General features: G+C 39.5%; 1 protein-coding gene across 2 annotated transcripts in view; it reads left to right on the plus strand.

Annotated features, from left to right (window-relative positions):
* Window positions 1–1,130: 1,130 nt before the first annotated feature.
* The window catches only part of LOC131258157 (E3 ubiquitin-protein ligase UPL1), a 63,834-nt gene continuing 40,259 nt past the window's right edge, over window positions 1,131–24,705 (plus strand). For both annotated transcript variants that reach the window (XM_058259269.1, XM_058259270.1), the window contains exon 1: window positions 1,131–1,368. In XM_058259269.1, the coding sequence (XP_058115252.1) occupies window positions 1,336–1,368 (33 nt within the window). In that variant the 5' untranslated portion in view covers window positions 1,131–1,335. The remainder of the gene's footprint in view (window positions 1,369–24,705) is intronic.

The raw sequence follows: 24,705 nt of genomic DNA on the forward strand, positions 1-24,705 counted from the left end.
CATTCTTTCCAAACATCGAGAGGAATTGGCACATGACCAAATGCAATTCAATCTCACTTAATTCCATCAAATACCATGCACCAAACGCCCTCTTTAACTTATTCCTTCTACAATTGATAGCATTTTTTGTAAATATGTATGTTGAATTTTCCCCACAACAGCACTTATTGGTAGCCATTGGATACATGGACTGGTTTTTGGACCATGGCTCAAGGCTTCTCCTGACCTGCAAAACTAGGCAATGATCAGATTACAAACTTGTACGCATACAGGACCCAAGGATGGTCCAGTGTTTGGACGGTAGGGATCTATCACCAGATGTTACCAGTCAAGTGCCCATAGACGCCCATTCGATCGTAAAACCATTATGGCAGTTTTCATCACTTCTCATAGAAAGCGTAAATCGCGGCATGCATGTACGGAAATCCTGACCATCCAAATTGTGGACCCACAGTGGATGGAGCGTATCTAAAAGACAGCACTAAACCGATCATCCACCATACACGTGGCGTTCATGATATTCTTTTCCTCGAGTCTTTTGCGTGCTTGCCGTCTTTTGCTTTCTGCTTTTCCTTTTCCCCTGTCTTTTTAATGCAGGTTACTCGCATGAGTACCTCCAAATCGTAGTTGGCTGGCCTCCACCCAGCATTGATTGAATGAAGTTTAATCGTAACCGTTAATCCAGTGGGCCTGCGTTGGGTGATCGAAAATTCAGACATCCTATGATTGTGATTATGCCCTACTATACCCTGCAAGCCCATCAATTTGACGGTGGGCCATGTCAAGGCTAAAAAGAAGAGAAACATCTATCAAGAGCCCATCCATCTGGGGCCGTCCATCCGACCGCACGGCAGCTCCATCCGTGATGAGATAATTAGAAAGAATGAAAGAGTTCCAGCAATTCACTATTAATGATCAAGATCCATTGAATGAGATTCTGCATCACCCGATGGGAAGGCCATTCTCCGACCATCAGAAAGTGGGCCCCACCCCATCACTCAAGGTGGGCCCAAGTACTGAAGAAGGCTGGAGAGTACGAAACAGGCGAGTCCCGCGGACTACTAACCTCTCCGGCCTTTTCTATGCACACGATAGACTCTTCTACCGCATTTTAGCTTCACGCCTCAGTTAGAATTTCTCCCCTCTCTCTCTCTCCGATCGGATCGCCCAAACTCACCGCCTTTTCCTTCCAAAAACCCTAACTCCTTCTCCAAGAAAAAGCCCCTTCTTCGATTCTTCTCTCCATCACTCTCTCTGCGATCGGACTCGGAATTCCGATCGCTTTTTCTTGCATTTCTTTCGTCAGGAGATGCTTCATCTCTCATCTAATTCAACATGAAGTTGAAGCGGCGGAGGGTTTTGGAAGTGGTACGCAAGAAACCCCAAATTCTTTTCTTTCCATTTTCTGATTTTTCATGTTTTAGTTCTAAATAATCGCAATTAGATTGTTTCTGTTGTTGATTTTAGAACTCGAATTCTTTCTCTTTTGTTTTGGGCTTCTGATTTTAGATTTATCAGGAATGAATGGAATGCGGTTTTATTTTTTATTTTTTGTTTTTCTGTTGTGATTCTTTTGGAAGATGGGTTTTTTTGTGCGAAATTGTAATTCTTGTTTTTATCTTAAAAAAATAAATTGATGGTTGATTTGTTTGGTAGAATTAATGATATAAAATACTTACTTTAATGCTGCTGTTAATTTTTTATTTTAAATATATTCTCCTTCTTAACATTAATAGTTAGAAAAATGGATTTATTCTCAGGTTTAGGATGATGCGTGGCGTGCTTGCCCGTTTATCCAGACCATCCAAATCGTTGGTTGTGGATGGACATGGATTGGAAGTATCATTTATGTGATGATTGCTACTGTTTGATATCACCTGTTGAGTTTAGGTTGTTGACCTGTTCTCTTTTCTAGATGTCTATTTGATGGCGAGTATCAGGCAGCTCGGACTGTGTAATCTTTGTAACCATCAGGCCATGTGCGATCCATAGCGGCCATTGATTTAGAGGTTTATATTGATGTATATTTATGCCAAGTTTATTTCGGATGTGCGGATGTGCGTGGTCCACCATACTCTGCAGACTATGGTGTAGTTCCTCTTTAAAAGAAGGGTACTGATTTTGTCTCGTCTCTAGAGTTCCAAATGGAAATTTTGGGGTTTTTGGTGTCTATGTTTAAAATCTGTGTGGTGCTTGGTGATGAAAATTGAGTTCATTGACATAAAATTGATTTCTTGTTGTCATCTTTTATTTTGATTATGCGTCTTTGGTTCACGCGACTCCATGGTTATTTTGATTTCAACAACTCAATTCACTGAGGCAGTTCAGATTTATTTAAGTGGGGGGCTGTTATTTCAGTTGGATTTTTTTGAATTCTATGCAAATTTATTCGGATTCAAAGGTTTTGCATAGGAGCCCTTACTTGGCAAATGGTTGGACCAAAAAGGACATGAAGCTCATATGGTCCTCAACAAGATACATTGAGTGGAATTTATAGATTGAGTAAACAATATCAAGATTAAAAAATTTCAGTTAGTCTTCTCTATATGTCGGTTATAGATTGAGTAAACAATATCAAGATTAAAAAATTTCAGTTAGTCTTCTCTATATGTCGGTTATGGAAGGGAAAACAACAAGAAGATTGTCATTCTTATTAGATAAGCTAACTAAAAGAAAAAGAGGACCAAAGAGAAGCATTTGCATTATGGGCCCATGGGGGAACATGGAAATCAATTCAATTGGATTATGTGAGCTTCCCCTCCATGATCAATTGACACCTCATCAGGCTTGCAAAGATCTTCACACCCGTTGTAATGGCAAAAAATTCCACTATTATAGGAAAGGGTGGCAATAGAATCTTCAAAAAAGAAAAAAAGGAAAAAAAGGCGGTGGTGGCAATATGCTGGGTGCCCGAACCTGGCTCGAAACAGGCTGGGTATGGGGATGGTTAAATGGGTGCAAGTGCAGGTATGGGTATTAATTTAGCCCATTTGTAAATGAGCTGGGTTTGGGTATCCTTGATTTTCTGTTGCCTTTCAAAAAAAAAATAAAAATAAAAATAAATAACACTAGTTAGTTTACAAATCTATGTAATAAGAGGTTAGTTCTTACTCTGTGGTATGTAGTAATTGTGTATACCATCTAACCCATCCTACATGCCGGACCCACCTTGAAAAGTGGGCTACGTTCGTTTGTGCATTATGTATACCATCCAACCCATCCAATAGGGTAAGCCCCCCATGAAATGTGGGCTCACATTGGTGTGTGAATTGTGTATACCATCCAACCTATCCAACAGGGTAAACCCACCATGAGTAGTGGGCCCACCTTGGTGTGTTCATTGTTCATGGCATACAATCTGTCCAAAAGGTTTGACCCACCATTAAAGTGGGCACTCCAAAGTTCAGCAGATCCAACCATAGTGTGGGCCACGTGTACAATACACAGTTTAATTTGAGTAATTGCATGGCTTGTGTTCTGATGCAGGACATGAAATTTAAGTATGAGATAAAATAATTCAGGCTTAGATTATACTAATTCAGAAACAATTACACAAATTCCACATCCCACATGACAATCTAAATCATACAATTAAAAATGGGAATCTATGCGGGTCCAAGCCGACACAGGGTAGGATTGGACCAATAAAAATTATAAACCAAACGATGTTAAAGGGAAATAGAAATCAACCACACATGCATAAAAATCAGTCCCTAATCCAAGGGATTCCCCAATTTCAATTCAAGGAACCCAAGGGTGAAAAAAAGGGGCAAATAAATTAGGGCTAATGCAAACTAAGGCTATGGTTTAGGAAATATGAATAAAAAGAGGAAAACCAGAGGAAAACCTGACTCGGAGAAAGCTTCTGTGTGTAGATGGCGACCCGGGGCTGATGCGCGTGCGCGGGTGGGCTGGCCGCACGTGTGATGGAAGCCCGCCTCCCCAAAGTGACACCTAGGCCTTGGTCGGCTAGGGGAGACCTCCAATTCCTTCAAGTTTGACGACGATCGGACGTAAGGTCGATGCGTAGTGCTTCGCCAAAGTTTCAGCTCTCCTACAGGTCCAGATTTTGGAAACTGACTGTAGGGGGGTGAATAGCTGTAAGAGCTGAGAAAGTTGAAGCAACAATGATGATAGAAGATGAGAGATATGGATGGAAGAGGGTAGGGGCGGATGGGGATAGATGTGGCTTTGCACCACGGTAGTTAGCCCTTCGCACCCAATTTTGAATTCTTCCACAACTCACGAAGAGCGCAGAAAAATAAAGCAGGAATTTTTATTAAACTTGTATGAATGAAAAGAACTACATGGGGTGCCTATTTATAAGAAAAATCGTATAACTCGCACCATGTGAAAACCTATTACTTAGTGGTGAAGTAAACTAAAATAAAAACCAAACAAAGAAATCCAAAGCGTTCACGATATTCTAAATAATAACAATAAGCAAAACCTAAAATATGACATCAATCCGACGAGTGGGCCATGGTCATGAGATCCCATGATGGGCTTTTCTTGACTATCGGGCCCACCCTTTTGAACAAAAACTTTGTTTTCTAGCTAGAAGGCCCTCCTTGGACGTCGTCGTCGAGCTAGATTGATGGTGGGGCCCTCCTTCTGCATACGTACGTGCGTAGGGGGGTGGTGTGCGTGCGTATGTGCGCATGATGTCCCCATCAATTTTTCCTGGCTGCGAAGATTTCGCCACTGGCGAAATAAAACTCTTGAATCGATCGAGGATGTCAGGATCAAGTCTCTGAAGCTCTTCCTCAGTGAGCCATGTGCTGTTTGAAGCTGGGCGTGACTTCCATTTAACCAGGTACTTATGAAACCCGCCGTCCGCCATGAATATTATCTGATGGTCCAGAATATCCTTTATTTCCTCTTTAGGTGTGGGAAGGGTAGGTATGTGAGGTAAAGGCTGACAAAATGGGTCGGGAAGGGTAGGCATGGGACGTAGTAGCTAGGAAGATGGGTCAGGATAGGTAGGTATGAGAGGTAGAGGCCGGGAAAATGGGTCGGGATGGGTAGGTATGAGAGGTAGAGGTTGGAAAAATGGGTCGGGAGGAGTAGGTATGAGACGTAGTAGCTGGGAAAATGGATCGAGACAGATAGGTGTAGGAGGTAGAGGCTGGAAAAATGGGTCGGGAGGGGGCCATGGATCAAAGGAAAGGTCTAATGAATCAGGATGGTTAGGCGAAAAGCTGGACAATACATCAATGGCCCCTTGAAATGCAACTAGATCCTCCACATTGAATGTAAAACTAATTCCCATGGAGGGTGGAAGATTTGCCACATACGCATTGAGACCGTTTCGTTTTATAATTTTGACTGGTCCAGCGCTGCACACCTGTAACTTACGAACGGCCCCCGGAGGATACCGCTCGGGCCTGATGTGGACCATCACAGAGTCCCTTACATTGAATTCCTTGAAACATTATGCATGTCTGCAGAAAATTTGTAATGTTCATTACTAGTAGTGATCTTCTGCCTGATTTCTTGATGCCATGAATGAATGTGATGCACAAAAGACTCTGCAGGCTCTGACGTCCTATGGGACAGTGACATAGGGACAAGATCAATTGGTTTCTTGGGTTTATAACCAGTAACGACTTCATAAGGACTGAGACTTGTGGACCTATCGATAGAACTATTAAACGTAAACTCAGCTGTAGGTATTACGGTGTCCCATGTTCTGGTGTGCTCCATATCCCTCTTAGGGGGAGACTCATTCGGTAGATCATCAAGAAAGACATTATGAAACTCATCTACTACCGGAATAGCCTCAGTAGGTAACTCTACACTAGCCTCTGGTGCACTCTCTCTAGCCACGAAGCCGCACATGTTGTTCCCCTCAAAATAATGGTCTTGATGTCCCTCATAGGGTGGGGGTACAGGTGCACGCCCATGACTGATTCCTTGGCCACCTTCATTCATTGGTCTATCCTCTTGGCCACCTGCCTGGGATTGATCATCTTCTCTAATGGTAGGGTTTGTCCTTAGGGAGGCCTCTATTTGGTCAAGGTGTTGATTTATGTCTTGTTCCAAGCGCTTACCATCTTCTCTAATGGTAGGGGGTACAGGTGCATGCCCATGACTGATTCCTTGGCCACCTTCATTCATTGGTCTATCCTTCTGGCCACCTGCCTGAGATTGACCATCTTCTCTAATGGTAGGGTTTGTCCTTAGGGAGGCCTCTATTTGGTCAAGGCATTGATATATGTCTTGTTCCAAGCGCTTACCCCAAGACTCAATTTGCTGTGACAGCTTGTTTAGTGACTCTAGCAGTTGTTCCATGTTTAGTAGAGGGTGTTAGCCAAAACCATGACCTGTACGTGTGGGCGTACAACTTGCAACTCCACCCAAGGACTTTCTACAACGACTATATGAGACTAAATGATCCTATGAGACTCTATATGGGGAAGCTACGCAGTGCTACTAAAATCCAGCAATATAGTTGTTAAAATAAAGGAATAACAGAAAGTTACGGCAATGTAAATTGCTAACTTCCTGCTAACAAAAATTTCAACAACTAATATCAGGGACTATGGACTCCTAAAAGCTACATATGATGAACTGAATGCATGATGGACTCAAACAAACTAACCCTAAACATGTAATATATTCCCCTATAAGAACCTTAGCTTTGATACCAAATTTGATGCATGACATGAAATTTAAGTATGAGATTGAATAATTCAGGCTTAGATCATACCAATTCAGAAACAGTTACACAAATTTCACATCCCACATGACAATCTAAATCATTCAATTAAAAAGGGGAATCTATGCGGGTCCAAGCCGACACAGGCTAGGACTGGACCAATAAAAATTATAAACCAAACAATATTAAAGGGAAATAGAAATCAACCACACATGCATAAAAATCAGTCCCTAATCCAAGGGATTCCCCAATTTCAATTTAAGGAACTCTAGGGTGAAAAAAAAGGGGCAAATAAATTAGGGCTAATGCAAACTAAGGCCAGGGTTTAGGAAATATGAATGAAAAGAGAAAAATCAGAGGAAAACCTGACTCGAAGAAAGCTCCTGCGTGCAGATGGTGACCCGGGGCTGACGCACGTGCGCGGGTGGGCTGGCCGCACGTGTGATGGAAGCCCGCCTCCCCAAAGTGACACCTAGGCCTTGGTCGGCCAGGGGAGACCTCCAATTCGTCCGAGTTTGACAACAATCCGATGTAAGGTCGAGGCGTAGTGCTCCGCCAAAGTTTCAGCCCTCTTACAGGTCCATATTTTGGAAACTGGCTGTAGGGGGATGAATAGTTGCAAAAGCTGAGAAATTCGAAGCAATAATGATGATAGAAGATGAGAGATATGGATGGAAGAGGGCAGGGGCGGATGGGGATAGATGTGGCTTCGCACCATGGTAGTTAGCCCTTCGAAGAAGGGAGGGCTTCGCACCAACTTTTGAATTCTTCCACAACTCACGAAGAAAGTAGAAAAATAAAGCAGGAGTTTTTATTAAACTTGAATGAATGAAAAGAACTACAAGGGGTGCCTATTTATAGGGAAAATCGTATACGCCAAAACTCGCACCATGTGAAAACTTATTACTTGGCGGTGAAGTAAACTAAAATAAAAACCAAACAAAGAAATCCAAAGCGTTGACGATGTTCTAAATAATAACAATAAGTAAAACCTAAAATATGACATCAATCCGACGAGTGAGCCATGATCGTGAGATCCCATGATGAGCTTTTCTTGACTATTAGGCCCATCTTTTTGAACCAAAACTTCGTCTTCTAGCTAGAAGGCCCTCCCTAGATGTCGTCGTCGAGCCAGATTGATGGTGGGGCCCTCCTTTTGCGTACGTACGTGTGTAGGGGGGTGGTGTGCGTGCGCATGATGTCCCCATCATGTTCATTTATTAATTCTGTGATGGATCAAAACATCATTAATAGATTTTTATTTTTATTTTTTAGTGTTTAATGTAAAATGTCATTTTGCTATCTCTTTATGTTTTTGAAGAAAAAACCATAATTTTTTAATCTGTGCTATAAAATCTATTCTTTTTTTTTTTTGGAACATTAAATCTAAACCTTTTTAAAGTTAATAGTATTTTTTTGTTGTTGAAAACTTGAAATGATAAAGGGGTACCCGACACCCTAATGGGTATGTGGGCACCCAATGGGTATGGTTGCCCATTTTAGACGCAACATGGGTAATGGGTGCAATATCATTGGCAGGTATGGGTATGGGTACCTCTACACTCGGCCCAAACTTAACCTGTTGCCACTCCTAATTCTAAGTTCCTGATCCTATTGGCCTAGAAAAGGTAAAACAAATATTGTCATTCATCCTTGAGTGCACCATCAATTTTGCAGGGTCTAAGATTTCAAAGAGTGCTTCCACGATCCCAACTGCAAAGGGGTCCAAGTGATCATGATTGTTGGAAGCTCCTAAAAGTTTTCTTACAGCCCTCTCTAGTCATGATGAGATTGGAAATGGCGCTACTCTTAAGAACTGTTCCTGATTAGCCTTGTCGACTACAAGCGATTAGAAATTATATAAGTTTGGTTTAATTGGGGCGGCTAGTTTTCAAGGGTTCTTTATTTAATTATTTATTTCTTTCTAGATTCCCTGCCCCAGTTGCATGTGAAAGCATTCTTTGAAAGATCTTGCCTTTAGCCTTCCTTTTTTCTTTTTAATGGCAACATTAGAATTTATGAGCACTTAACAAAAGGTGAATATCAAAAGGGGGAGAAAACGAGAAGGACAATGCGAGATCATCCCACACAAGGGTGTCAACAGGCTGGGTGCACTGAATGGGTACCTGAGCCCAACCCGACATGGCCCGGGTATGGGTTTAGCTTAATGTGTGTGGGTGCGGGTTCAGGTATTTTTTGAGCTCGATTAATAAACAAGTTGGGTGTGGGCATACCCCAACCTTTACCTGAATCCCACTTGAACCCTATTATAAATAGATATACAATCAATAATGTACATATATAAATTTCATGCGTTAAAATAGTGGACCGTCTAGATGAAACCTATCAACCATCTATTTTGACATAGACATGTGGTCCGTTAGAGGTGCAAATGGCCTGTGGTACAAGTGCAATCGGGTCGTATAATTTGTATACCAAAATTAGAAGTCTCGGTGTAGACGTAACATGCCAAATCAGGAGTCAATAGTAAAATTGGGAGTTATTTGATTTTCATGGTGTTTATGACAATTGATATGTACGCATTCAAGAGTTGTACATATGGCAAACAATATCTCAAATTAAACAGAGGAAATTGTGGAAATGACCGTCGAAGTAACAGTGCTAAAATCAGATTGGTTGAACAATCCTAACCTCCAATTCATAGACACCTGTTTGGTGAAAATAGGACTCGGATATTTTTCCCTTTTAATTGTCCAAAAATTTTCAGCAATCTGATTAACTTATGATCAAGCCAGTTTACTTTTTGGTTCATTCTACATGTAATCTGGGATATGCAATTTGGATGGTTTACATTTTAATTACTTTTAGTTGTACCCCAAGTAGGCCATTTCATTGTGATAGTTTTTAGCTTTCAATCATGTGACGGATTAAAAACAAAATGAAGAAGGGTTGTTTTTCATTAAAAAAAAAAAAAAAAAAATCCAAAATAGCATGGCATCATGCTAAATGTTTTTGAAGAAAAAACTTAGTTTTTTGTTTCTGCTATAAAATTTTATCTCTTCAAGTCAATGATGGGCATGTGTGTGTGTTTGTGTAAAACAATCTTAAACCATAAATGGGTATGTGATATGCTAACAATACCCCAACACCATAGACTACAGGGATGGGTGCGCAGTTCAGGCCCTACACGAGTATGGGTATGGGTACCCCTATACTTGGCTTGAACCCGGCCCATTGACACCCCTAACCCCGCAACCTCCATTAACCAATGATTACAAGATGCAGGCCCAGGAAAACTCCCCCCTAAAAAGGTTAAGCCCTAATGTGCAATACATAACCTTGTCCTTAACAACTTGGAATGCATGCTCCGCGTTGTCAGATCTATTGTTAAAAGTCCTGTCATTATGTTGTTCCCATATAAAGCACTTAGGTTCAACCCAACTTGCCTATAAAAAAGGACCGTACCACAAAAAGCAAGGAAAAATGTCAGAGAGATTTTTATTTCATTTTACCTTTTGCTTTGAATTCCCTAGTTCCAAGCTTGAAATAAGATGCTAATTGATCTTGGCATTTAAAGGTTAACTCGTCCATCTGTCCGTTGGTTGTTCGCTAAAACTGAATCAATCTCAATGAGTCTAAAGAAATTGGATCAAATCTTCCAACCCACTCATCAATGGATGAAAATGTGGCCCATGGGTTCCTCTTCCTTCAAACACAAAATGCACTCTCAGTTACATAAAGTGAGGATCTCATTGCTTGTGGCTGCTCGATAAAATGCCTCGACACAGGAAGCATACAACCCCCAGACTTCGACCCAAGGAGGCTTGGAAGTCAACACTAGAAACATTTCCACAAGTAGGTTCTTGGAGAATAAACACCTTTGGTACACGTGGCCTCTACCCACTTGTCCACCTCAAATGGTAAGAGAGCCTCCTGATTAAGGAGGTCGAGGATGCTAACCACCAATTCATTTTCATGACCTAAAGATTTCCACGAAATCGCAAAGACTGCACAGTTTGATTGCTGAATAAATCATTCCTTAATAAAGGTATTGTTTTTGGTATGGGAGTTTACCCTGGGATATGAGGGTGGAGTCCTCAAATAATTATCTTCCTAAGAGCAAGTCCTTTTGCTATTTCTCATGTTAGGTCTGCTCTTTGAAAACATGTGGCCCAACCTTACTGAAAAACGGTTAAGTTATGACTTACGGCCATTATGTGGAGAAAATAACCATTATGTGATATAGGGTTGAATCTATTTAGTATGAAAATAGTAAAGAGCAAATAAGGAAAGAGTCCAAATAACATAGTTCTTTAAGATAAATGCGTATAAGGAAACTACTCAAAATGAAATACCACCCCATGCAATTAAGTGGGGCCCTATCTGTCCTCTTCTTCTGCACACATGTGGAACATGCATATGTGGGACAGGTGTGATCGCATCAATTCCCCCTGATTTGAAAGAGCTCTACTCCGTCGAGTGTAACACAATATTCTCCTCATAAAGCTTTGGGTTGATGCACTTGAAATCATCAGATGAAATCCGCGTGTTGTATGATCTCGGTTGATGCTCCACTTAACTAGAAGTTATGAAACCCACCTTGACTTGCTAAAGCAATCTGAACATCCAACACATCTTCAATAACTTCCTTGAATTGGCACAATACTTCATGTATCTGAATAGCTCATTCTTTTGTGTTCTTATCTTAATGATGTCCAAGGAAAATTGCGAGGCCTTGCACATTGAAAATATGTCTGGTCTTCATTTTGAGTGGAACTTGATCTGGTATTCATTATTACCCAACTTCTTTAGCACACGTTAAGGACCTATGTTTCTAGAAAGGAGCTTGTTGGAAACCTCTTTGGTTTGAGGTATACCATGACATCATTCCCTTACTGAAATTGTGTAAAGCATAGCGAAATGTCCACATGCCCCTCGTAATTTCATTAGTAAGGGTTATCTTTTGCCTGGCTTCTTCGTGTATTTCCTTGATATGCTGCGCAAAAGCCTTGGTGCCCTGGCTTGAGGTTGAAGGCCAATCATAATCTCGAAAGTGGAACTAAATCAATAGGCTCTTGAGGTTGAAGGCCAATCATAATCTCGAAAGGTGAGAGTTCCGTATTGCAGTTAATGGAACTGTTATAGGAAAATTTGGCATGAAATAACAAGAGATCCCATGGACTATATTGATCACCAATCAAGCATTGAAGAAGATCCCAAGACTCTGGTTGGCGACCTCGTTCTTTCCATCTGTATGTTGGATGACAAGTAGTTGAGAACTTTCGATTTAATTTCCATCTTGACCACAAAGCTCATTAAGGTAACTCATAAATTTAACATCTCAGTCAAACACCATCGGCTTTGGAAACCCTTTATAGATAACTAACCTTGAAGAAATCATTGGCTATATGTAGAGCTTTCAATGTCTTCTTATAAGGGACGAAATGAGCCATCCTGGAAAATCTATTGGTTACAATATAGAAAGAGTCATGGCCACATAGAGTCTTAGGTAATCCGAAGACTAAATCCATGCTGATATTGTCTCATGGGGCATTTGGCACTAATAGTGGTGTATAAAGATTGGTGGTTTGCTTGCTATCCTTGCCTAACTGACACACTCAGCATTTCTGAACAATGACATCCTTGAAAAGAAAAGACACTGCCAGGCAATGATTCTGACGTCTTTGTTCAAATTTGGTTGGCTAGTAGAAATGGTCCTCAACTAATCAACTATTGCCTGAATCTTTTCTAGAACCGTCTTAACTGCTTGTGCAAGCACAACAATCCTGGGAAAATTTGCTAGATTCATAAAGGTGCACTTCTTCATATTGATGAAGAGGTGTTCTTTTTGTACTCTCATCACATGTTGAAGATACCTTATATGGTCCTCGTGCAAAAGGTGGTTGTCCATTGCCAAAGGATGTGTTTTATAAGTTTGCGAGGCTATCTGGAACAGTTTATGGGCAGATTGGAAGCTATTTTTTAGAAGGGGGTGGAGTTGGAACAGTTATAGGTGGTTCTGAACCTGAGGCTAGATGTTGGAAGGCTTGTGTACTTGGTTTGGTAGCAGTTAAAAGCTTATTTGGACTGATTTCCAGCTGGTTTGGAGAGTTTCTGCATTGCAGATTTATGAGTAATAGGTGGTCTGTTTGAAGGCTAAAAGGGACAGGTTTTGGGTAGCCTAAAAGCTGCTGTTTTGGGCTGGAGGCGGGGTCAGAATTTGGGGAGGAAGGAAGGGGGAAAAATAGAAAAAGAAAAGATGAAAAGAACTCTCCCAAGAGCAGAACATACTTTGGTGCCAAAATAATGCAACACGAAGTGAGTGAAACTAATTGCATATTATGTACCAGATTGAATGATCAAAATCACAAACAAGCATAGGAAGATCCACACAGTAAATAGAGAAATAAGACTCCAAGCTCCACAGCTCTTTATCTGCTTGAATTGGCTAAAAACTCAAATAGTTTTAATTAAAAGGACAAAATATAATGTAGTTACTATTCACTAAAATGATATGATGTGCAACTGGGCATTTTGTAAGATAAATTTTCAATTGTATTTCATGTAAAAAAAAAAGGGTATTGCTGATATTAGATTGCATAGCTTGTATTTTATAGGACCTTCCTCAATCTTGCAAGTTCATTATCCATGTGCTCACCTGTATTACTTGCATAGAGACATTAACTGCCTGATCTAAGACCTTGTATTGCTTTCATTGGTATGTATTATGAGGAATAAGTAAAGATTGCTGACCAAGGGGTACTCTAGAATGACTATTTTCGATATCTTGGGTCAATGATTTAGAGATTGTAGAGATTGAGAAGGATGTTGATCAATGATCATAGAATTAGAGCTGGGTGGCTGAAGTTGAGATGTGCCTCGGGAGTTTTATGTGGCTGCCGCATGCTAATGAAGCTAAAGGGGGGATTTTATAGGAACATGCACATGTGGCTGTGGGTGCATCACTCTTGCTCCTTTACAAACCCCCATCGATGCTTAGCAAGGAGCATTTAGTTTCCTTCTTTGATTTTACTAATTCCTAGTGGCTATCTACCTTTGATTTTTGTTAATCTTCTCGCCCAATGAAATATGGTTTGCGAGCTTTCTTACCACCTTCCCATAAGAAATCTCTCTGAATTTTATTGACTTTATTTCCCATCGATGCTTAGCAAGGAATTACATGTGGCTGTGGTTGCATCACTATTGCTCCTTTACAAACCCCCATCGATGCTTAGCAAGGAGCATTTAGTTTCCTTCTTTGATTTTACTAATTCCTAGTTGCTATCTACCTTTGATTTTTGTTAATCTTCTCGCCCAATGAAATATGGTTTGCGAGCTTTGTTACCACCTTCCCATAAGAAATCTCTCTGAATTTTATTGACTTTATTTCCCACTCTTGCCATGATTTTAAAGACCTCTATAGGTAGTGGGCCCCTAGTAGAAGGTAAGAACTCTTTTAAGAAGCCAATATTTCTTGGACTCTCGATGATTGGGTTATTTGAAGTATCCCCGATATTATCAAAATATCCTTGATATTATCCGTATCTCTAGCTTGGCGATATCGATAACACTTGTAGTATTAGAAATTCCAGGCATCGAGGTGTATCGATATTTTTGACTATGTAAATTCCAGGTGTTGCTTGTATTGCCAATGTATCAATATCACCAATGTTTTCGATTGTGTAAATTCCAGGTGTCGCTTGTATTGCCAGTGTATTGGCGATATTAATATCACCAATTTACTGGCATCACAAAATAAAGTCTATTAAGAAAATTTCCATTTCAATTTTTTTTTTTTTTAAATGGCCGCATGGTTGTATGCAATGTTTTATTTGTCAAAGATAGTATCAATAAGATTGCAATATTATTGTTATTTTAGCATGGGCGATATCGAGACCACAGTCTTTCATTTCCTTTCAAGTTGTCGACTATTTCTCTGTGAAATATCGTGTGTTGCCGATATTTTGAAATATTGATGGATGTTTGGATGGATAGATGGGATGGTTGGATGGAATGGTCAGACTGATTTCTTACGACAACACATGCATTTAGGTCCCCATTAAATGAAAACTTATTATGTATGCATTCTTTTTGCAAATTTTTGATTCTTAAACATGCAAATATGCGTATTTAAGCATCTCCTCAAGTTTCACTAAAAAAATCAACCATTTTCCCATCTTGCCCCAATGTTTCCCTGCATTTCTGGTTATCAACGATATTATCAGTGATATTGATGTTATTTCCGTATCCTCGGCCAATGAAACTTGTAGCATGCTGATACTTCGATTGGCCTTGAAAGGTATCCTTGATAGTTCGTAAAGAGCGATTTAACCTACAACTGAAAATAGAACCAAGGAAATTCACCTTGATCTGATCAATTCCAACTTCTATAGTGCTTTTGCTAAAATTGATTCAGAAAGCTGAAGTAGCTTGAAAACATTTGAAAATACCTTTGATTGCATCTCTACTTATGAGGGGAAGGCTTTGTGTGTGATAATTGTGTCATCTGCTACCTTTTGGGATGTATTGGAGTCGTAACTCGGCATTCAAGGAGTTGATTGATGGGTGGTCTCTTGGTCCACTTCTAACAATACAGAACATTATTGGAGGATGATCATGTGGTGTCTCGTGGGGAAGGCTAGGGTTTTTTAAGGAGTGATGAAGAGGACGACAAGGTTAGGTGGGTGCCTCCTAATTCTGATTTTGTAAAGCTTAGTTTATGTGGGTGTCCCTTAGGAAGCCCAGGGCCTTTTATAGTTGTAGTCGTTTTGAGAAATGAGAAAGGGGTGGTGGTTGTGTACCAAGGAAATTGGTATCCTTGATAGTTTGTAAAGAGCGATTTAACCTACAACTGAAAATAGAACCTAGGAAATTCACCTTGCTCTGATCAATACCAACTTCTATAGTGCTTTTGCTAAAATTGATTCAGAAAGCTGAAGTAGCTTGAAAACATCTGAAAATACCTTTGATTGCATCTCTACTTATGAGGGGAAGGCTTTGTGTGTGATAATTGTATCATCTGCTAACTTTTGGGATGTATTGGAGTCGTAACTCGACATTCAAGGAGTTGATTGATGGGTGGTCTCTTGGTCTACTTCTACCAATACGGAACATTATTGGAGGATGATCATGTGGTGTCTTGTGGGGAAGGCTAGGGTTTTTCTAGGAGTGATGAAGAGGACTACAAGGTTAGGTGGGTGCCTCCTAATTCTGATTTTGTAAAGCTTAATTTCTGTGGGTGTCCCTTGGGAAGCCCAGGGCCTTTTATAGTTGTAGTCGTTTTGAGAAATGAGAAAGGGGTGGTGGTGGTGGTTTTTTTTTTTTGAGCCTTATGGGGAGTTTGTTCATATAGAGGTTGGCAAACTTGGGACTCCGACTCGACTTGGTGCTGCTTTTAAAATTTGACTCGGATGAGTCAACGCAGTGACTCATATGAGTTATGTTTTGTAGGATGTGGGGCCCAATGTTCCTTATTTAGTGATCCATAGGAATGATGTGATTTGGTAATGACTATACATACCTGAGTTGCATGATCTGTCTAACTAGGTGTCTCTCCCCCTTGCTCTCGCTTTGAATCCCCTTTTTTTTGGACTCTTGCTCTCGCCCAATGTTTAAGTTATTGGCGAAAGTATCGAAATATTGTCGATAATTTTGTTGTCTGTGGCTTAGCAAAACCGAAAACCACTTATTTTGTTTCTCTTCTGGAAATCGATGAGATTTTGCTGATATTTTCAAATTTTCAATAATTCGAAAATATCGTAGATATTTTTAGTTGCCACCTACAACAGGTGGAGAAATTTTCGCCATTTTCGTCTATGGCTGTAAATACTAAAAAATGGAAAATATTCAAGAAAATTAGAAAATATCTTTTTTTTTCTTTTTTTCCCCTCTTATATCCATTTGAGAAAGTAAATTTCGGTACCTTTTAAGGAGTTTCGGAAGAACGAGAATTGCTTTTGCTGGTTGGATGGCGGATCAACAACCCAAAATCCCTTTTTTCTCGTCGATTAGGTAATGTATTTGAGGGATTTCAGTGCTTTGGTTGGGATTTTCCATAAAAAATTTCTCCAATCCTAGAAAGATTCGCGAGTTTTGCGTTGGTTGCTTGAACAAGCTACTTCCGAACTTCATTATAGGGTTAGGGTAAAAAGAAGTCAGCTTTCGGTTCCCCTTTCTGTTTACAGACACGACTTAAGTTGTGCACCCAAAATGTGTGATGTGTGCGACTCTGTGGGGCCCGCTTCAATGTACGCGTTGTATATCTACATCGTCCATTCGTTTTGCCATGTCATTTTAGGGCATGGGCCGAAAAATGAAGCAGATCCAGATCTTAGGTGGACCGCACCACAAGAAACATTGGTTATTGAACACCTACTAATAAAAAATTCCTAGGGTCCACCATAATGTTTATTTGCTATCCAAGCTGTTCATAAGGTCGCACAAACTTTTGTGGCGCATAAAAAGTTTTTAATAGTGAGTGACCACTGTTTATTGTGGTTTGGTCAGTGGTCCACCTGAGATTTTGATCTGCTTAATTTTTCGGCCCATGCCCTAAAATGAATTGGCAAAACAGATGAACGACATAGATATAAAACACATACATTGAGGTGGGCCCCATGGCCAGGTCCCATCCCACCCACAATGCTGGTCCAACGGCAATGCAAGCCTGTGATGCCGGACAATTAATCACTTACTTTAAAAGCTCGAACTGTTAGAGTGTGGCGAATTAATCCCTTTATCTCATAGCCCAGGCCCCACATCTCATGGGTTAAGACCTCGGCTGAACCCCCCTCGTGGGCTCCAAATTACATGGGTACTGCCTCACACGGGCCGCCTACCTCGAGTGTGTCCACGCATCCCACAGGCTACCCCACTCGAGCCCGGTGTAAAATGTGCATTAATCACCCTCGGTGAGGAGTTTTGAACACGAGACCTCCCCCGTGGGCCCCGCCCACCCTGAGTGTGCCCCTGCATCCCACAGGCGACCCCACTTGAGCTCGGTGTGAAAATGCCCTTGCATTAGCCTGCCTTTTGTGAACTTCTTGCTAGGTGGAGGCCATGGGGCCCAGTATGATGTTTTTCAGAAATCCACCCCATCCATCTTTTTTGGCAGATCATGTTAGGTCATGGGCCTAAAAATGAAGCACATCCAAAACTCAAGTGGGCCGCACGACAATAAAAAAATGGGTAGGGACGTGCCCACTATTGAAGCCTCCTTGGGGCCCACCATGATGTTTATATGCCATCCAAACCGTTCATATGGTCATTCCTATGGGGATGAACTAAAAACACAATAGTATTAGCCTGGCCTAAAACTTTTGTGGCACTATGAATGATTCAATTGTGGATGTTCGATCTTCACTATTTCCTGTCATGCAACCCACTTGAGTTTTGAATTCTCCTCATTTTCGGTCCCATGTCCTAACATGATATGAAAAAGAATGGATGGACCGGGTGGATTTCTCACAAACATCACGGTGGGGCCCACCTAGTTGTGCTTTCACAGGAAATCCGTATCTAAGATAATTCACATGACATCAATCAATTGTACATGTAACCAGCCCTCTCTAGCAAAGTCACAATCCCAAGGACAAATTGATTGTACAATCCTAGCCTCTGATTCATGGGTGCTTGTTTATGAAAATAGGGCCATTGTTTTTTTTTTTTTTTTAATTTTTTAATTTTTATTTATAAGTTTAACCGTCCGATAAATGTCCACCCATCTAATACTTGGGTAATAAAATAAGTTTGACTTTGGCTTCATGATATAACGATGTTGGGTACCATAATTTGGACGGTTTAATCTGACTACTTTGTGTGCCTCATCACATGTGCAATTTCTAAGCGCCTGTATATAAAATCCCTTTTTATATATTTTTAAAATAAAAATAAATCTATTTTTGGGATTAGTTAAATTATTATTCCTTTTTTGCTTTAAATGGGGTCCATTTTATTATATGATGAGGATGGGCTGGCCTAATGGGGCCCATTAGGTTCCATTGGGCCATTTAAAGAAAATAAAAGATTAAATTATTTATTTTTAATTTTTGTAATTATTTTTAAATATTTTTGAAAAATAAATTAATAATATGTTTAATGAAAAATAGTTAAAAAATTTGTTTGTATGGATTATGTAATGAATTATTAGATTGATGGGTGGATGGGATGGATGGATGGTTGGATGGATGGATGAATGGGATGAATGGTTTAGAAGGTTCGATGAATTAATGGATGGATGCGATGGTTGGATGGATGGATTAGGCATTGTCGCTCAACTTCCTCTTGACTTGGCATGGATCGATTTTCTTAGACTTGAGCCTGTTACAAGTTCTCATCAGAAACCTTTCTTTGGGAGATAAAACTATGGCCAAGTCATCTTATATATATATATATATATATATATATATTCTCATGGAGATGAACTTGCTTGTTGAAAATGACCATTGAAAATTTTATTTTAACCATCTAATAAATGTCCACTAATTTGATAGGCAGATAATTGTATAAGCACGATTTCTGTTTCATGGTACATCTAAATTGATAACTATAATTTGGATGGTTTAATTTGAATTATTTAGTTACAAATTTTGGGTAATCTCTAAGTGTCGTTGTATCATCCGCCATGCCATGCTAGGGTATCAAAGTTCTCTAAGAGGTCAAATGCCTATTACTATTTTAAAAAAGAGAGCCTAAAATAGGCTAGAGATGCATTGTGAATTTGCAATTGTTTTAGCATTGTCACTCACCTGAGTCATGCATGAACTTGTTTGACTTGGCCGGGTCATGTTTCTAAAACATGCCATCCAAGTCCTCATGAGTCACCAGGATTTATCACTCAGAAGAGTAACTGAGTCGCTCGAAAACACAGTCAGATTCAAATGGATCTTATTTGATTTTGACCTCCATCAAGTCAACACTTATTTTGACTCAGTGTGCTTCAAAAACGAGTGGACTCGGGAAAGTCGCGGTGAGTTGGCCAACCTTGGTTCATATGTGGCAGATATTCTTGCCATGAAGAAGGGTTGTGCATTTTTGCCTCTTGTTCCAGAAAACTATTTCTCGAAGGAGATGCTTAGAATGCCATCTAGTGGGTTGTGGATGATTTGACAAAGCCTTGGAGGTTTGTGGGGTGTATTCTTGAGTTTATTTCTTCTTCTTTCTTTCTTTTTCTTCTTTCTTCTTCTTCTTCTTCTTCTTCTTCTTCATTTTTTTTTGAGGAGCTTCATGTTTCATTTTTCCAAGGGGTGCCTATAAGGTTGCCAAATGGGCTAACTAAAGAGGGTTTGGTGAGTGGGTCACTTGAAATTGGTCCTTCGATGTATTTGTAATGTTGTTCCTTTTTGTTGCTAGATAATATTTTAGTTGCCTTTCTTTCAAAACACCCCCACCCCCCCCAAAAAAAAAGGAAAAAAAGAAAAGAAGAAGAAGAGAGAGAGAGAGAGAGAGAGAGAGAGAGAGAGAGAGAGAGAGAGAGAGAGAGAGAGAGAGAGAAGAACACACAAAAAAAGAAAGAAAGAAAATGGTGCTGGAGTGGGGGAAGCATTTATTTAGAAAGTTGACAAATGTAATAGCCTAGGAAGTGGGAGCAGGAGTGTGAGTTTGGTGCGAAGTTTTTAGTAGGAGCGGTGCCTCTAGAATAGTCAAGAGATTTGTATTTCTTGATGAAAAATAAAAAATGAATGCACATTTATCTGTATTTATAGGATCCATGGCTATATCTAGGAAGATTCTCGAATGCTTAAGAGGATTCTAGAAATCTAGAAGACTATCTTTAAAATGCCATGTCCAATCTAGAAGACTCTTTAAAATGCCATGTTCGTATTTATGAAGAGATTTTATAACCGCATATTTACAGGAAGTCTATGTCTATGTTTAGGAACAATATTCATGCATCTAACCCTTATTAGTTGGGATATGGCTTTGATGATGATGATTTTTAGGAAGATTGTGCAGAATTTTATGTTTGTATTTAGGAAGACTTTCAGAATTTTGAGAAACTACATATTTACAAGAATGCCATCATAGTGGTACACATCATCCGTTAACAATCCTCTCTTAGTTGAGTTCTTCTCCCTTTAGGATAGTCAACTTGCCCGTCAGCCACTAAAAATAGTAATTCGAAAAGACTTTGTGAAGTTTTCAGACGGATGATGGCATGAAGTGATAAAAAAGAACCTTCACATCACCAACTAAAACTTTTCTTGAATCTTGTCAATTTCAATATACTTTGTGCATGCACGAAAACACTGGATTGGAAGCCATAAAAAGTATTACTGGTAGGAGTCAATGTTGCCAAAATCGTGGTTGTATGGCAAATTGTAATAGGGGTGAATCGTATCAAATCTTGCTAATTGTATCATAAATTGTAAGATATATATATATATATATATATATATATATATATATATATATATATAACATCAAAAGATCTGAAAAATATAAAAACTCAACAATATTCCATTCCCATCAATACGCAAAAAGTAATAATGGCAATTGCAAACTTGTATACGATATGCATGTTGTGATCATAGTTTTCGAAGTCCTAAGATTTATTATTTAAGTCGAATATTTGGCAAAGTGATTTGTAGATGCATGCAGTGTTCGCAATATCAATACTATCGGCCGATATATCGGTCGATATTATCGGTATCGCAGTCTGGCGATACGAAACCTTCAGAAATTAGAAAAAAATAAAGAAAATTTGATAAACTCCTTCGTATCATACTATATATTGCAAGATATAGCAAAATATCGGCCGATATCATCGATATTGGAGAAAAAAATATAGAAAAAATTTCTCTTAAAGTTGTGATCTTTCTAATGGAGCCACTTTCTTTTGGATTTGGTGGGCCGCTGTCGACATCGCCGGATCATGTAAGAAGATCCCTAAAACCTTTCTTTTTTCCTTCAAAGATAATTATTTTTGAAGAAAACCATATTTCCAGTGAGGTTGATGCGGATTTGGGTTGGTATTTGCAAAAAGAAAGATTTTTGGGAGAGATTTTTGGAAATATTGCGATTTCGGCAAAATTTTGGGATGGATTGCACCATTCTCTCGACCGTATTTAACGGAGAAGAGAGTTGAAGGACCCTCTCTCTGTCTCGTCTTTCTCTCTCTGTCTCGTCTTTAACGGAGAAGGGAGTTGAAGAACTCTCTCTCTCTTAACTCAGGGTTACGCGGATTACAGCCGAGGGGGTGTTAACCTTACCGTGTGGGGCCCATCTTGATAAGTGCGTTTTATATCCATGCCGCACATCATTTCTTTCCGATTAGTTAAGGATGTTATCCAAAAATGTAAGCAAATCCAAGTCTTACGTGGGCCTTGGGAATTTTTAATGATGAGCGTTCAGTAATCACTGTTTCATGTGGTGTGGTCCACCTGAGATTTGGATGTGCTTAATGTTTGGAACCATGACCTAAAATGGGCTGGAAAAACGAATGGATGGATTAGATATACATCATATCATCAAGGTGGGCCCTTAATTAAGGTGAACACCCACTAAGCTATTATAGGGTAACACCTAATCCACACCCCTTAACTTAGGATGCGGACTTACTCACTACACACTCTGTAGGGTCCACCTTGATTTATTTATTTTATCCGCTCCGTCCATCCATTTTCCCAGATAATTTTAGTGCTTAAGCCCAAAAATGAATCATATAAAATGTTCAAATGGACCATACCACAGGAAGCAGTTGATTTGAACGTTTACCGTTGAAAATTTCTTAGGGGCATAGAAGTTTTGGATCAAGCTTATATTTTTGTTTACCGTTCATCCATGTTTTTATGATCTCATGAACAGGTTGGATGACAAATAAACATCACTGTGGGGCCTAGCAAGGTTTCAACGGTGGAAATCATTATACCCACTGTTTCCTGTGGTATGATCCACTTGATCTTTGGATATGCTTCAATTTTGGGATCAACCCTTTCAATTAGATGGAAAAATGGATGGACGGCGTGGACAGTCCATATACATTCAAGGTGAGCCCAATTGAGTTTACTCAGTACAATAAGAGTGTACTGAGTAACTCAATACGCAATCCGATTTCCTTAACGTAAGGGAGAGTGGATTCAGTACAACCTGATTGCACAAAGGACAGTGTGGCCATTTCAGTGGGGCCCACCTTGATGTATGTATTATATATCAATTCTGTCCATCCATTTAGAGATATCATTTTAGGTCATGAGAAAAAGAATAAGGCAAATCCAAAGCTCAAGTGGACCCTGCAAAAAAATATATAGTGGGGATTAAAGGCCTACCAATAAAAACTTCTTTGGGGCTTGAGCCACATAAGTTTCCAAGCCCCAAAGAAGTTTTGGATCAAGCTGACATATGTGCTTTCCCTTTGTCCATGTCTACCAAAACTTATAAACAGGTTGGATCTCAAATTAACATCTTGTCGCCGCCCCCCCCCTCCCCCCAAAAATGGTTTCAAGTTTCAACGTTACCCATCAATGTCTCCACTATTTTATGCAGTGGGTCAATCAGCCTCATTCTTTAGCTTATGATCTAAAATGATATCTCCAAATGGATGGATGGTGTGGATACAACACATACATCATGGTGGGGCCGTAATCAGGTCCCACCTAAATCCCAGTTCGGTCATACGCACGATTGGGTGCTACCCCCACCTGGTTGAAATTGGATTGTGTACTAGTTACTCAATACACTCTTACGAGTAAACTCTATTGGGCCCATGGTGAATGTATTTAGTTTATCCATGCCGTCCATCCGTTTTTCCAGCTCATTTAATGGGTTGAGCCCAAAATTGAAGCATATCCAAAGCTCAAGTGGACCATGTGGACAAAATATATAAATTACGGTGGACCCCACGCCAGTAGCGAGGTGGCTTTTGGACACTACTTTGTGAGGGCCACCATGATGTGTTTGTTTTATCAACAAGCCCATTTATTTTTCTGGATCATTTTAGCCCATGAGCCCGAAAATGAGAGATGTAAATTCAAGTGGACAACATATTAGGTAGGTTGCACTGTATCAGACCATTCTTTGTCCATTGATTTCAAGTAGGCCCCACCTGATAAGTGAACCAGCTCAATTTATAGGCTGGAAAGGACGTTAAGAGATGCATGTGAAGGTTCATATATGTTGTGTATGTGATTATTTATCTATTCGAACTATTCGCACTTTTGAAGTCGATCATGTGGGTCCACCTTTGGATGCCCATCACTCTAAATATTACTTTCTATTATTTCATCTACTTGTGAATGAATTGGATGTGATTTCATACATGTCTTCATACATTTATAAATGTTATGCATTATATTTTAATATAGTTGCATTTGTTCAGACAAACAACGCATACTTAGGACCCTATGCAAAGGAAATCTATTATGTGTACTTTTTTTTTTTTTTTGAGATGTTATGATTTAAAAGTGTGTATTAATGTCTTTTTTAATAATCCTTGAAGTTTCATTAAAAAATTCAACCATTTTCCTAATGTTTCCCCATGTTTCCCAAAAGGTGCAATAAATTACGCGATACAAATGATATATCCCATGCAATAACCGATATGTATCTGTATCCCAAGGGTGCGATACATTGTGTGATACCAATATTTCAAACACTGGATGCATGTAACGTCAAAATGGATGACATGTCAAATGATGATGATCATTACACAATACATAAAAGTCAACATGATTGCAACCCTCTATAAAAACATTCCACATAAGCTGATGACCAATTTAGTGTCTTGACAAGTTAAGTAAGAATCATAAGGAAAAGCTTCACAATTTAAGGTGGAAGAGAGGATCCGTTGTTTAATCTTTTATAAAGAATATAAGAAAAAAGTGACCTGTTTTAAAAGATTCTTAAAGGCCCACCAATTTGATGAAAGCTAAATAAAATTTCAAAAAGAAGCGAACAAGTGTAATTGGAACCATAATCATAGGATTTAAATGATAGAATTGTAGGATTCATCTAAAAAGGGATCCCAGGCAGGATTCAAATCGTTTTGCCTAAGATTCAACTTAAATCGTAAATTGTTAGTTGTAAGATCTTGACCACTGTGCCAGTATTATAGCAAATAGAGTGCTCAGTTTAGAAAGTGAGATGCC

The sequence above is a fragment of the Magnolia sinica genome, chromosome 10 (genome assembly GCF_029962835.1).
Source record: "Magnolia sinica isolate HGM2019 chromosome 10, MsV1, whole genome shotgun sequence".
Classification (NCBI taxonomy): Eukaryota; Viridiplantae; Streptophyta; class Magnoliopsida; order Magnoliales; family Magnoliaceae; genus Magnolia; species Magnolia sinica.